Source organism: Myotis brandtii, unplaced genomic scaffold (assembly GCF_000412655.1).
Source record: "Myotis brandtii unplaced genomic scaffold, ASM41265v1 scaffold168, whole genome shotgun sequence".
Classification (NCBI taxonomy): Eukaryota; Metazoa; Chordata; class Mammalia; order Chiroptera; family Vespertilionidae; genus Myotis; species Myotis brandtii.
The window spans coordinates 1,044,010-1,057,753 of record NW_005356173.1 but is presented as its reverse complement, the minus strand read 5'-3'; the positions used below and the strand labels follow the sequence as shown (position 1 = coordinate 1,057,753).

The 13,744-nt window shown below is 49.7% G+C and overlaps 1 protein-coding gene and 1 long non-coding RNA gene across 4 annotated transcripts in view; one reads left to right on the top strand and one right to left on the bottom strand.

Moving 5' to 3' along the window:
• Positions 1-6,223, top strand: part of NOBOX (NOBOX oogenesis homeobox) — a 13,816-nt gene extending 7,593 nt beyond the window's left edge. Inside the window, exons 3-9 of the mRNA XM_014536899.1 lie at positions 1,367-1,930; positions 2,297-2,541; positions 2,705-2,811; positions 3,058-3,143; positions 3,340-3,571; positions 3,950-4,254; positions 4,916-6,223. Of these exons, the coding sequence (XP_014392385.1) occupies positions 1,367-1,930; positions 2,297-2,541; positions 2,705-2,811; positions 3,058-3,143; positions 3,340-3,571; positions 3,950-4,254; positions 4,916-5,217 (1,841 nt within the window). The 3' untranslated portion in view covers positions 5,218-6,223. The remainder of the gene's footprint in view (positions 1-1,366; positions 1,931-2,296; positions 2,542-2,704; positions 2,812-3,057; positions 3,144-3,339; positions 3,572-3,949; positions 4,255-4,915) is intronic.
• A 51-nt stretch (positions 6,224-6,274) lies between these two features.
• LOC106725499 overlaps positions 6,275-13,744 on the bottom strand; it is an 8,564-nt gene continuing 1,094 nt past the window's right edge. Inside the window, exons 1-3 of one of the 3 annotated variants that reach the window (XR_001361389.1) lie at positions 11,489-13,385; positions 6,483-6,516; positions 6,275-6,301 (exon numbers count right to left, since the gene is read on the bottom strand). This is a non-coding gene — a long non-coding RNA (uncharacterized LOC106725499). Of the gene's footprint in view, positions 6,302-6,482; positions 6,517-9,497; positions 9,961-11,488; positions 13,386-13,744 lie in introns of those variants that run through there. The other 2 variants (XR_001361387.1, XR_001361388.1) reach the window with 2 other exon arrangements.

Sequence of the window (13,744 nt, the reverse complement as noted above, 5' to 3'; positions counted from 1 at the left end):
GGGGTGGGCAGGGGCGCGGGGGCGGGCTGGGGGTGCTGGCCCACCACCCACCTTAGGAGGCTCTTCTAGAGCTCGGGTAGGCCGCGGGCTGGGCCCCACTCCACCTGGTCCGAGGTCCCCCTCTCTCTACACGCGGAGAAAAGTCAGGGCCGGAGTCCTAGGACTTTTAGTCCAGGTCCCAACATCCGTCACTTTTCTTAACTGATGCGTGGCATTTATTGAGCACCTACTATATACCAGGTGAACTAGGCTACCAGCTCTGCCTCCCCCACCCAGCCTTGCCCCTTCACCCCCGTAGAGGCCTGTCCATGCTCCACCAGCTGCAGGTCGCTCCTGTGGGGCAGGCCCATGTGCACTCAGGAAACTGTGACAAAGCACCTTGGCCCATCTTACTACACACACTCCAGGAAAGTCATTCTTTAAGACATTCTATCTCATGCAATTTCGTTAGAATAACAATAGCACTAAGTCACTAGTTAGTATGCATTTGTAAATATTCCAACTTATTTGGAAACGATTAAGCAGCATCTTGAGTGGAGGATTCTGGGGGTTTTGAGTAATGGGGATGTGGTGGGGGGAGGGTTTGGTGGGCGGGAGGACTGTGCTTGGGGATTAGGAGCATTTGCCCTGTGATCTGGGCAAATGACTCACCTTTCTTGTCCGTGTTTCCATGTTAGAAGGAGATGTGGACAGTGCCTCCCTCGAAGGGATCAGATGCCACTAATCTATGGAAGGTGCTAGCACAGGGCCTGGTGCACCCGGAGAAGTCAGAGCTCAGGACAGGCAGACGGGCTTAGAGAGTGTCAGCAGAGTCACCCTCCCTCCCTTGTGTTAGGACAGCGGCCCGGGCCTGGTCCCCTGTGTGAGGTTCCACTTCCAGGGAAGGGCAGGGGTGCGGATAGCCGTGAGGAGGGCTGGCAGGGCAGAGTGACTTCTATGGAAGGTGAGGGGGTCGTTCCTGTTGTCTCCTTTGCTGTCCTTGCCTGGGCTTCAGGCGGCCATCCAATGCCACCCTGGCCCTGCTCTAAGCCACAATGTCTGGATCTACGGCAGGAACAAAAGCTCGTTTTAGAAACAGAATCTCTCTGCCCCGTCTACCCCAACCCCAACATCTGTCCCTTAGAAACGCTGAACAGATGCCTGTCCTTCAAACTCACCTTCCAGGTGGCAGGAAACTAGCAGGGCGCTCACAGGAAGTTAGTCCCCCCATTAGGATACCCTCTACCATCTGTGTAGATGAGCCAAGGCCCCTTAGAGTTGCATAGACTCTTCAAAGCAGTGGCTCATCTACTTCAATCCTCACAATAGCCAGGTTAGGAAGCTATGCCTGGAGCTAATTCTGTACATGGACAAATTCAAGCTTAAGCTCAAACCAGAAACCAGTTACAGTGCTCGTTCCCCACAGGCCAGGAAGGTGGAGGCAAGCCCCTGGCTGCGGGGTCGGAGAAGGAAGGACCACCACGGAGTCCAGCGCCCACCACTCAGGATGTCCCACGTGGGGAGCCGCCCCTCTCCTGCGCTGTCCTGGGAGAGAAGACGCCACCCAAGGCCCCCAACGCCAGGGGAGCATGCCAGCCACCGGGCTCTGTCCACAAAGACAGAACTCTGGTCCAGCCCCGCCCCCAGCCTCAGGGAGACGGGTGTTCCGTCCCCAGGAGAGAGGCCAAGGCAGGGAAGAGGTCCTTCGCTCCGGGCTCCGGGAAGCAGAAAAAGTCTGTCGCCATGGGTCCAGTCTCCATGTCACCTCCCCGCGTCACTAACTCAGCCCGTGACACCAACAACCCAGTGCCCTGTGGGTCAGGCCGGGGGCCCTGCCACCTGGCCAACCTCCTCAGCACATTGGCCCAGAACAGCCAAAACACAGACCAAAAGAAGCCCCTAGAAGTGACCTGCCAAGTGCGGAAAAAGACTCGAACCCTGTACCGCTCAGGTGAGTCCCTGAAGGTGAGAGTCAGCCTGGGGTCTGGTGTCATCTCTGGGAAAGGTGCGCTCAGCAGGGAACGTGGCCCGGGAGACTGGAGGGTGGTTTGCTTGCACATTGCCTATCCTGGACCCCCTTGGCCTGTGGCAGGGCCACGGCCTATCAGGGCTGGGGGTGCATCAGAAAGTGAAATTGAAAACAGGTTGGAAAGGTTAGTCCCCACCCACAAAGCCCGAGGAGAGGAGGCCCGGCCCAGTGGGAAACAGTTGAGAGATTCAGGAGCCCTGGGCTGGGCCGGTGGTCCCATCTGGCAGGCGTCCTTCTCCTCTCCTGCCACATCCCTGGGGTTTGTATTCATGGGGTTTCTCCTTCCAGACCAGCTGGAGGAGCTGGAAAGAATATTCCAAGCAGACCACTACCCTGACGGTGACAAGCGCCGGGAGATTGCCCAGACAGTGGGGGTCACCCCCCAGCGCATCATGGTAAAGGGGGCTGGGCAGGGACGGGTGGAGGAGAATCCACGCTGGGCCTCTGGACAGCAGGCAGGTGCACAGCACCTCTGGCTCGGGCCGAGGTTACAGCTCTTAGGGCTGTGTTCTTGCCGTGTCCACATCGCTACGGCCTAGAAAGCGAGAAGGGGAAAGGCTGCTAGAGGGACCTTCTATGACACCAGCCTCAGAGGCGGCATCTGCAGCGCAGCGGTGAGGCAGCTCCTCACGGGATAGTCAGGACCGGCTGAGCCTCTGCCCCTTCCTCAAGCTCTTCTAGTGTCTCTCCCTACAGGTGTGGTTCCAGAATCGCCGGGCAAAGTGGCGAAAAGTGGAGAAACTGAATGGGAAGAAGGACAAGGACAGTCCTGCAGGTCCAGCCCCTGCCAGTGGCCAGGACAGGTGAGTTCCTCCTCCTGCCGGGTCATCCCCGGAGGTGGGAAGCGGGGTCCAAGCTGGGACCTGGGTCTCAAAGTCTGGGCGTTGAGGCTGGAGCTGCTGGCTAACATTTAGGGGCTTTGGCTGCATGGGGTGGGGCAGTGGCCAGTGCCTCGGAGGGAGGCAGGGTCTGTCCCTTTCCTGGCACCGAGGCCCCGATCTATGTCCAGGGACCATTCAAAGTACAGCCTTCACTCTGTCTGCCTCCAGCTCTGCTGCTGAGCTGCCACCTGCTGTGCCCATGGACCCGGAGCCTGGTGCCTTCCCTCAGGAGCCCCCTCTAGACACACTGCCAGGTGAGCTGGCCCCCTTCTGAGGATTATCTGGGGGGTGGGAAGAGATGACAGGAAGACAGTGAAGACAGAGGGGCTTTCTTGGTAGGCATGGGAGTGGCCCAAAGCCCTCTGCTGTCTTGCGCGTCTTCCTTCCAGCAACCCCAAGTCTGCCTCCCCATTCTCTTACCTTCACAACCCTTGTGTCTTCTGCTCCTAGAGCCCCCCATGCTTCTGACATCTGACCAGACTCTGGCCCCAACCCAACAGAGCGAGGGTGCTCAGAGGGTGGCAGTGACCCCACCACTCTTCAGCCCCCCGCCTGTCCAAAGGGCCAACCTTCCCTTCCCCCTCGGCTCTGCCCACACCCCCCAACTGATGCCTCTGCTGATGGACACACTTGGCAGTGACAGCAGCCACAGAGATGGCTCCTGTGGGTCCTGGGGGACAAGGTATGGAACCAGTGGGGGTGGCCACTGAGTTATCTTGGGAAGGGTTTCAGAGCAGAGAGGGGCTTGGGATGGCAAAGGGTTAGCCGAGAGGAGCAAGGAGCAGTAAATGTGAAGCGGGTGAAAGGGGTGGAAAGGGTAGGATATCTCATCATTAGAGCAGGAATGAGGCGAGAAGCTGGGAGCAGGCAGAGGAAGAGGAGGTGGTGGCAGGTGGGGCCTGGAGGTGGGGAGAGGGGTGAGGAGAAGGCACTGGCCTACTGTGTGGTCAGAATGAGGAGGCCCCCCGACCCTCACAAATGCTTCCCTGTCCCCACAGTGTCACCCCACCCCCTACTTGTTCAGCCACAGAGATGGCTCCTGTGGGTCCTGGGGGACAAGTGTCACCCCGCCCCCTACCTGCTTATACCTGGAAGAGCTGGAACCCCAGGATTACCAGCTGAGCAACCAGCCGGGGCTGTTCCAGGTCTCCCAGGCTCCGCAGACCCAGCTTTTCCAACAGCCTCAGCCCCAGTTTTCCTATCTGCATCCCTTCCCCTTCTCCACGCCCAGCTCGCTGACGCCCCCACTGCCAGAAGACTCTTTCTTCCCGCCGCCTTATGGCCCCAATGGGGGGACCTCGCAGGGCTACTTCTCAGCGCCCCCGGCAGGGCAGGGCCTGCTGCAGCCGCCTGCTGGGAGCATGGGTGAGTTCGGGCTGGAAGGGAAGGTTCCCTTGGTGACTGAGGAAGGTGAGAAGGGACAGAGGCCTCATTACCGGGGAGGCTGGGGCAGGGCTTGGTGCGAGGGAAGCTTTTTTCTTGCCACGGGGGGTCTGTTTCCTCAAGTTTCTCAGAGGCTGTCGAGCAGAGAGAGAGTCGGCCAGAGAGCTTTGGAGTTAGGAAAACCAAAATTTGAAGTCCAGCTCAGCAGTTTCCAACTCTCCTGGGCTTCAGGTTCCTGGGCTCTGAAATGGGAATATGATTCCCATATCATGGAGGCACCTGATGAAGAGGAGGAATAACATGAGGGCCGTGCCTGGCGCAGAGTAGCTGGCAGCTAATACGAATGTTCTGACGGGCCGCTGGGCCTCTGAGAACTGGAAGCAGCCATCTGATGACTAAATTCCAGGAGAAGGGGAAGAGTGGCCGGTGGGTTTGGGTCTCCTTGCTGCCACAGTGCACTGTGTCCAGGCCCGGGTCTGGAACATGCCTGGTCCTCAGGGGAGCTCGTGGTGCCAGTTTGCCCCCTAGACTTGCATGGGGTCCTAGCCTGTGTGTCGGAGGAGGTGGACGTTCACAGCACATGCTGAACTGTGGCCGGTGCCTCAGTCCTGTCTAATTACTCCTATTTTCTTTGACCCCACAGGCACAGTGCCCTGGAATGACCCTTGCTTGCCAGAACTGCCCTTCCCTGGTCCCTTCTGTCCCCAAGCTCTGGGGCACCCCTCAGGAGGGGATGGCTACTTTTCCGATCTGTTTCCGGCTCCCTATGCTCACCCTGTGAGCAGACAGCCTTCTCCAGGGCCCAGCCGGCTGCCTGACGGGGCCAGGCCAGGAGCTGGGCCCTTACCCAGCAAGGCCCCCAGTGAGCAGCCCACGGCCACTGTGGAGCAGCATTTGGCACCCGAGGAGGCCCGAGAAGAGGACAGAAACAGCCACGGCCCCTAGTCCTGGGGCCACATGTCAGACAGGCCGCTGGGTGGAGGGGTTGGGGCGCCATCAGGGAGATGGTGGCAGAAGCATTAGGAAAGACGGGGGGGCTGTGTCGACTGGGGTGCAAGTCGGACATGCTCCTGTGTGAGCTCATCTTGCTGGGCGCTGGTGTGAGGAGGGAGGGGCTGGCTCTACCCGAATCTCCACACCTCTGTTCGGTGTCGGCCCTGAAGGTGATGGCCGGTACCACTTCGGAACTCTGTATCAGCTTGTGTTGTTTCCTTTCCTGGCCAGACACATGAGCCAGAGTGTTCATTGTAAGCAGTAAACGAGTGTGCTGTTGGTTTCTCTCTGTAATTACCGTCTCCCCACTCACACACTGAGCTCCAGTCCCAGGTGAGGTCGCCACTGGGCGTGATCAAGTGCAGCTGGCATTCTCCCTGGCCTGTCTCTCCTGCTGGAGGAGAAACTGGGCATTTGGGGCCTTGTCTTCACTCCTGCTATTAAACCATGCTCTCTGGGATTTGGACTCTGGAGGGACAGGGTTACAAAAAAAGCCCAAACATATTTCAGGGTCAGTCTCTCCAAAGCATTTTTTTTTTGGCAGGTGGGGTGGGGGGGCGCTAAGAAGAGGATGCTCTTATATATAGTTAGCACCCCACATCGGATAGTCCCACAGTGCCCACTGCATTGGGGGGCATTCTGGACCTCTAAATGCTGATTATTGGAAAATACACATCCTCTTGATGTCATCATCCTCTCAACAGTGCAAGCTCAGGGCTTTGCCATTGACCAGAGCAGAATCCTTCCTTGCAGACTCCAGGAAAAAATGTCTCCCCCATCTAATTTGTTTTCACTGTCACAATGTTTCCACCAGATGGCAATCCACCACCAGTTTCTCTGTGGCCTTAAACTGGTGGTTTACAGCAGCGGTTTTCAACCTTTTTCATCTCATGGCGCATGTAAACTAATGACTAAGATTCTGCGGCACACTAAAAAAACATATTATTTGCCAATCTGACAAAAAATACGTTTAATTTTGATTCTTTCATACTGGACAGCTATTGTGTTGGCTGTTGTCATTTCTTTATTTGACAATCTAAGGGAAAAAAGGTCAGTGCCCCAGACTAGTCAGGTATTGCATGCTTTAAAAATTCTTGCAGCACACAGGTCGAAAATCACTAGTTTGCAGTAAGAAAGCCCATGCTAATTCTTCCAAAAGCCCTAGAGCCACTAACATCAGATTCAAAGATATTAAAGTCATTTGGATTGTAGCTTACCAGATAAAATGTATGATGTCCAGTTACATTTCAGCTGCAGATAAACAAATCCTTTTTTAGTATAAGCATGCTTCCTACAATAGTGGAGTGTCCTGTATTTTTATGTATGCTAAATCTGGCAACGCTGGTTGTAGCACTTTGCTAAGGACTCTACATCCATGCTAACATCTTGATCCACACAGAGGTTGTCCAGGAGCCGGCCTCTGTATCTCGGCTCAGCTTTTTGCAGTTCAGGCTCCTGAGCAGCTGGATCATGGTGTGAACCCAGTTCATAGAAGACTCCCCTTCCTCCTGCCATTATAACCCTCCATCCAGGCTCCACATGTGTCTAAAAAAATGCTCTAAAATCTATTGGATTCCTATTATATTTTCTGTTCCTGTTAGCTACATTTTACTGAGATAGCCCATTAGAAGTTATTTTTAAACACCTATTTTAACATCATTTGCATAAGCAGAGCACAGAAAAACAGGAAGCAAAATACAATTTGGCTTCTATTGATTCCACTCCAAGTCCTAAACGGTCTTTATGAATTAAGAATAAGTCTGATTTCCGGGAAGTACATCATTTTCATTCACCCAGAAGTGGTGTTTAGTTCAGAGAGAGATTTATGGTTTTTATATTTGTGGTTTGGTTCACACTGTTCTTTCAAAAATACCCTCTCATTTGAGTTTCATCGCCAAGTCCTCAGAAATAAAGGCAGCTGCATGTTTCGGCATTCAGTGGGATCTACAGGATCTACAGTCCCGGGTGAACACAGATAAATGAAAGGTCTTTCCGGCTTGCAGGGAACCGACAATCTTGTCCAGGAGTCTGGCCACAAGTGCCCAGTTAGACTGCAGGAGGGCAGAGCTGTGCAGGGTCAGCCCCAAGAACCAAGTGTGACCAAGGTCCCAAAGGTGGGCAGCCATGTCTGCTGGAACAGAGAATGCTGGAGTCTGAGGCATCACTCCTACAGGAAGAACCGAATTAAGATAAGCAGAGCAGGAAAGAAAGGATACTTCAGGCAGAAGGCACAGTGAGTGTGAGGCCACTGAGACTGGAAAGATGATTAAGGAGGGGTTCGGAGTGGCTGGATTTGTATAGATAAGGCCAGTGGGAAGGCTGTAGTAGAAGATCTGAGAAGCACTGGCAGGTTTAAGGTGTGGGCATATCTTGTTCAAATTTGTTTTAGACAGACAGATGGAAAATATGACCAGAGGCTTAGAGGAAGCTGGGAAACAAGATAGGGCTACGGTTTGAGTCTAAGTGAGAGATGATGGAGAGAGAATAGGGCAGATTGGAGAAATACTTAAAGAGTCAGGCTCAATTAATAGGATGAAAGTTCATTGTAAGGAATTGAAGAGAAAGGAAAGAAGATGGACACTTTGGTAACTAAGAAATGCTGTTAATTGAGAAAGGAAATAATGGGATAAAGCCGATTTGGGGAAGACCACTCTGTATGTTGAGCGGAAGTTCTTGTCGTTATCTGTGTGGACACATCTAGTGAGAACAACATGGAAGTAGGTCTGTGGGGCCTCTTTAGCGTAGAAAATGCTAATTGAGGTCAAGAGACCACACCAGATTGCTCAGGCAGAGCACTTGGCATAAAGAAAAGTTGTCTTGGAAGAGACTCGTGGAAACACCAAATAAGACGAGGAGAATGGGGTGGGAGAAAGGGGCTGCTGAGACTGATGAGGAAAGACTGGGGTGCAGATGAAGAGCTGGAAGGGCTGTCAGATGGGGAGGGATCAAGCCCCATGTGGTCAAGGTCTGGAGGTGGACAAGTAATTGTGCAAATTAGATATAATTATCCTAATTTACAGAGGAGGTACGGAGGTTTATATGATTTCCTAAAAATGCCTTAACCAAGTCAAGATAAAAGTCTTTTGGGTTTATTTTCCACATCACCAAATGCAGACAGAGGAGTCTTGCTTCCTGAATATATCACTTAAGAAACTGGACAAGCCTTAATAGGCGCATGTGTACTTATGACAGCCAATTCTGTGTGTTTGTATGTTTCATGAGGAACTAAAATACTTTTCCCAGAAATTGGTCCTCAGACAAAATATTAATTATGATGGTAATAATTTATAATTTATTGTGTATGTAGCTCTCTAGTAGGTCATTTCATTTCATGACAAATCTATATGGCATTTAAAAAAATTTTTTTCTTATAAGGTAGTATTCATGTGACTCAGAGAGGTTTAAGTATTTGCCCAAAGTTGCAAAAGAAACAAGTATTGGTCAGAAGGTGCCAACTTCAAGCAGTATATTTTGATAGTTTTAGAGGGAGATGACAGAGAAGGTCAGAAGGTGGGGCTGAGTGTAGTAAAACAATGGATGCAATCTAGATTAGATTTAGAATCCTCCATAGACCCTAGGTCTGTGTTTAAATAACACACTCAGCCGGCGTGGCTCAGTGGTTGAACCCTGACCTATTACCCAGGAGGTCACATTTTAATTCCCGGTCAGGGCACATGCCAGGGTTGGGGGCGTGATCCCCAGTAGGGGGTGTGCAGAAGGCAAGCCATCAATGATCCCCTCTCATCATTGATGTTTCTATCTCCCTCTCCCTTCCTCTCTGAAATCAATAAAAATGTATTTAAAAATAAATAAATAACACGGCACTGTTTAGTTTGATTTAAAAGAAACAGGAACATTGTGTGAGACAGGAGAGGGCGAGAAGAGCAGTGAACAGGAGGGTTGCAGAGCTGGAAAGGGATTGGAATGTATAGAAAGAACAGGCCAAGAGGGAAGTGAAGTGGACATAGGAGCAACAAGAAAGAGGCAGATGGAGGGGGCTGGATGGCTAGATGGGGTACAGCTATGACCAGTCTTACCTGGTAGATTATAGGGCAGTGGTTCTCAACCTTGGCTGCACATTAGAATCACCTGGGAATCTTTTTAAAATCCTGATTTCTGGGCCTCATCCTCTGGAAATTCTGTTTCTTTGTTACTAATGTGGGGCCACAACATTAGTAACAAAGAAACAGAATTTCCGGAGGATGAGGCCCAGAAATCAGGATTTTAAAAAGATTCCCAGGTGATTCTAATGTGCAGCCAAGGTTGAGAACCACTGTGATAGGGGTAAAGAGGAGACAGTCAAAGCTGAGATCCTGATAACACTCCTACAGAAAGACGGCAGGTGAAAGGATGGGAGAAGGCATGCCCTTGGGGAAGTCTCCAGTGCCCAGGTGTGAGCTATTGAGACTAAAATAGTGGAAGGGAAACAGAGGGAAGCAATCTCGGTGAACTACGAAAAAATCAGCAGAACCTGATTGTGTGGGTAGAGAGGAGAGAATGTCAAACTGACTCCTTGTTTCAGAGCCCAGGCATCTGGGAGTATGACTTAAAAGCAATGGAAGTCTAGAAGTGTTGGTTTCTGCCTCAGCATTTTGGCGCCTGTGTTTGTAACTTTCCCACTTTATCTGCTTCTTCGTCTCATCACTCTGGTCTACTTGCCTCAGGTACATTCCTCCTGCCATAGGTTTTCATTATCTGGGAATGGAGTTTCCACCCCTGGAGATTCCTGGGTCATTCCCAGTTCACTTTCACCCTGTTGCTGCTCATGTGGCCCCTTCCACCGAATTTTATGCCATGTGTCCTCCCTAGACTGGCACCCTCACCCCATCATATCCCAGCAGCCTGCTGGGAATATGGGGTCCCTTCTGAACGATCAGCAACAATAAGCCTTTACTCTTTCTAAGCATTCCATTTTGTCCACTTCTTCATTATACCTTCTTACTTACTCATCTTGGTTAGGCTTTTCTGTTACTTTCTATAATAATTATTTGAATTGGTGAAATCGAGTACATTTTCATACGCAGTGCACTAAAAATTGTCCCCAAACCAATTTAAAGGACTATGGTCAAAGTTTAAAAAAAATATTATACACACTCATTTTCCTTGGTTTTCAACTAGAAAATTCCTCTTTCCCCTTTTCTCCACTTTTATTTGTTAATGCCTGTATTGCTGTATTTCAAGGAGGAAGCCAAGTCTTCTAGTAGAGATGCTCTAGTCCTCCCCACCCTAAAAGCTAAACAGCCACCTCTTCACACACACTCACACATGTGCACACACATGCGCATGCACATACGCTCCCGAGTTCTTTGAGGCCAAACCACACCCTATCTTTATTTCCAGTTGGTTGCCTGGCCCAGCTCAATTCTATCACCAAAACCTGCTTATTAACAATTCCACAAGTCTTGCCACCTGCTCCTCCCATGCTCTCAGAAATAATCTGCCTATCCACATTGTGTTGACTCAATCTTTACAATTTATGGCAAGCCACCTTCAACAAACTCAGCAGATTATCCCCTTAAGCCCTAGATGTGAACACCAGGCTGCTGTAACCTGTAGTTTATAACTAACTGGCTGTGTGACTTTAGGCAAACCATCTCCTTTCTCCAGATTCCACTGTCGCCTCCAGCAGGGGATGAATTTCTCATCCCCACCACAAGCTGATCTCAATAGAAAACACTAGAACTGGCTGCGTGAGTCCCATTGAAGGCTCTAACCTTTCTTTGCCTCCTGCATTTCCCTTTTCTCCCTGAGACTGCTTCTCGGGCGGAAGTCTTTCTTGCTGGACTTGTGGACTCTACCATGGTACCCATGGTCCCTCACCCTCAGCCACCCTTTCCCGAAGAGTCTGAACTTCCTGGTGTCCAGGAACCCCTCGGTCTGTGGTCCATCTCATGCAGTGCCATAATCTGATCTGACTCCCACCCCCCTGAATTTCCATTTGCATTGTTCAGAGGTAATTGCTTCTCTGAAATGCTCAGATAACTGCCAGGAAAATATTTATCTGTTCAGTGGTGCTCCTGGAGGACTCTGTGGGCCAGACTGGGCCCCGCCCTGTAGCAGGCTCTGCCCTCAGGCCCGTGACTCACTCACTAAGCAGCAGGGATCAGTAGTCACTCCCTCACCAGCTCAGAAAACGTTTACAGCACACACCAACCCAGCTCCTTTCCTCCACACATGCCCGTTCACCAGCCACCCAGAAAGAGTAAACAACACGCCCACTCACCCGCACACCCTGCGTCTGTCTTCCTGGTGACCGAGGCCTCGTTTTCTGCTGTTCCTGGGAACTCTGCAGACTGAATGGATGCTTTGCCTGAATCTCTTCCAAGGAGGAGGCTAGAGAAAGTTCTACTCCATAACTGTAATTTAAAGTGGGTGGGTGGGAAGAAGTGGGTCGAAAACTACTTAAGTATAAAGACTGTTCTCAGTGCGTTTGAACCAGATCTGAGTTTGGCATCCATTTCTCTTTAGCTCATTTACTTGTAACCTTTGGCCCCTCTGCACACCTGATTTCAGAGTCAGACGATTACATTAAACAGGCTGCTCTTGAGTCATGTTTACAGCAATTGTGGCTCCCCAGTCACTGAATTGCATTAGTGATGGAGCCAAACCCTCACCAAGATATTTATGTGCAGGACTGAAAACCACGAACACACACAAGGCTCCAGGACCTGTCTTAGGCGGTGGGTGAGGAGCAGTGTCTATAAAGGGCCACTCTACCAAATCCTGGATTCCTAATTTGGTCTCATTTCTGAGAAGAGGTTATGATAAGGGCAGCACCACTAAACACTTAAAAGCACACACACTATTTCTGGATAGAGCCACAGAAGGAAATCAGGTTTATGTGAGGGGGATAAATATGTATGTGAAAGAAGGGGCCCAGTGAATGGAATTCCTTTAGATTTTCAAAGACTTTTAAACAACTTCTATCCCAAAGGCCAACTAAAAACAAAATTGGTCATCATACAACCAAAATCCATTCTTTTTTTTTTTTGTATCATGGATATAGAAGTTGTTTAAGGAGACAGAAAATTAAATTAAGGGAAATAAGTACATCTTAATCTGTGAGCCTTCCCAATATAAACATGTAGGCTGATCTTATTAAAATTATTATAAATAACCACAACAGAGCAAGTTGTGCTCAGTGAAAATCTGGCTCGTGAGGAGGCAAAAGAGATGATGGAGGTGCAGTGTGGCCCAGTGCAGGAAGGAAACGGCTCACAGATAGCTATACGGCTTATACTCCAAGCATGCCACAGTTCAGCAAAGGGGCTATAGAGAGGACTGATGTTAATATCTGCTGAAGACACTGCCCTGTGCATGGCTTTGTTTAAAAAAACCAACGAAACCCTGCATATTTGTATATGTCTCAAATGCAGGTCTGTCCAAAAAATGTTGGTTTATGGTTGTTTTCACAATCTCTCATAAGAAATTGCTGTGTTTCTAAGACAATGATGCCAATTAGAATTAAAAAATAAGTTGAGTCAATTCTGAAAATTTGCAGAAGAAATGGATAATGAGTGGACCTGGACCTGATTTTGTGAAACCCAAAGTATAGAAAGTTTAGTAATTAAACTGAAGAGAGATGACTCATATATGTTTTGTTATTTGATTGTGTGTGTGTGTGTGTGTGTGTGTGTGTGTGTGTGTTTGTCTTTAACACCAAGGACCTAAAGGTAGGTAGAATCCTATTGTCTTTCAACTTCACAGATGAGGTGATAATACCCCAATTAAACAAATACATGTTAAATACCTAAAGATGGTTTTGGTCTTTCAGAAGTCAGCTTCAAAGGTGCTCAGAAAGCCTTAGCAACTTCAAGTGAAGAAGCAGTCATTCAACTAAAAAAAAAGTATTTGCCTGTGCATCATTCAGAAGTTAATATTTTACCTCTCTGGGAAAATTTTCCTGGAAAATATAAGGTTGGATATGGTTCTGTTTGAGTCATATGGCCAGTATTCAAATACTGGTTTGAAAAAATAATTTGGATTATAATTATTGTTATTGCTGTTAAGAAAAACAAGTTGTTAGTTTACTTATAACATATACATATTATTATGCCATCTACACTAATAAAATACAAACATGCAAATTGGCCATACCTTTGCTATGCCTTAAGCCACGCCCACCAGCCAATCAGAGCAACTATATGAAAATTAACCCAACCAAGATGGCAGCCGGCAGCCACGGAGCTGGAGCAAGCAGGAGGCTTGGTTGCCCCAATGATGGAGGAAGCCAAGCTTCGCGTCTGCTGCTGCCAGCTCTGAGCTCCACTCAAAGTAACAAAGTTTCAATTATAGAAGGTAAATAAACCCCAGATACCTGCTTTCAGCCAGCCATGGCCACGGAGCTGGAGTGAGCAGGAGGCTTCCCCTGGCTGGCTCTGAGCTCCACTCCAGGCTACAAAGTTTCAATTATAGAAGGTAAATAAATCCCAGAATAAAAAAAAAAGAAAAAAGGAGAGGCTGGGAGCTTCCGTCTCTG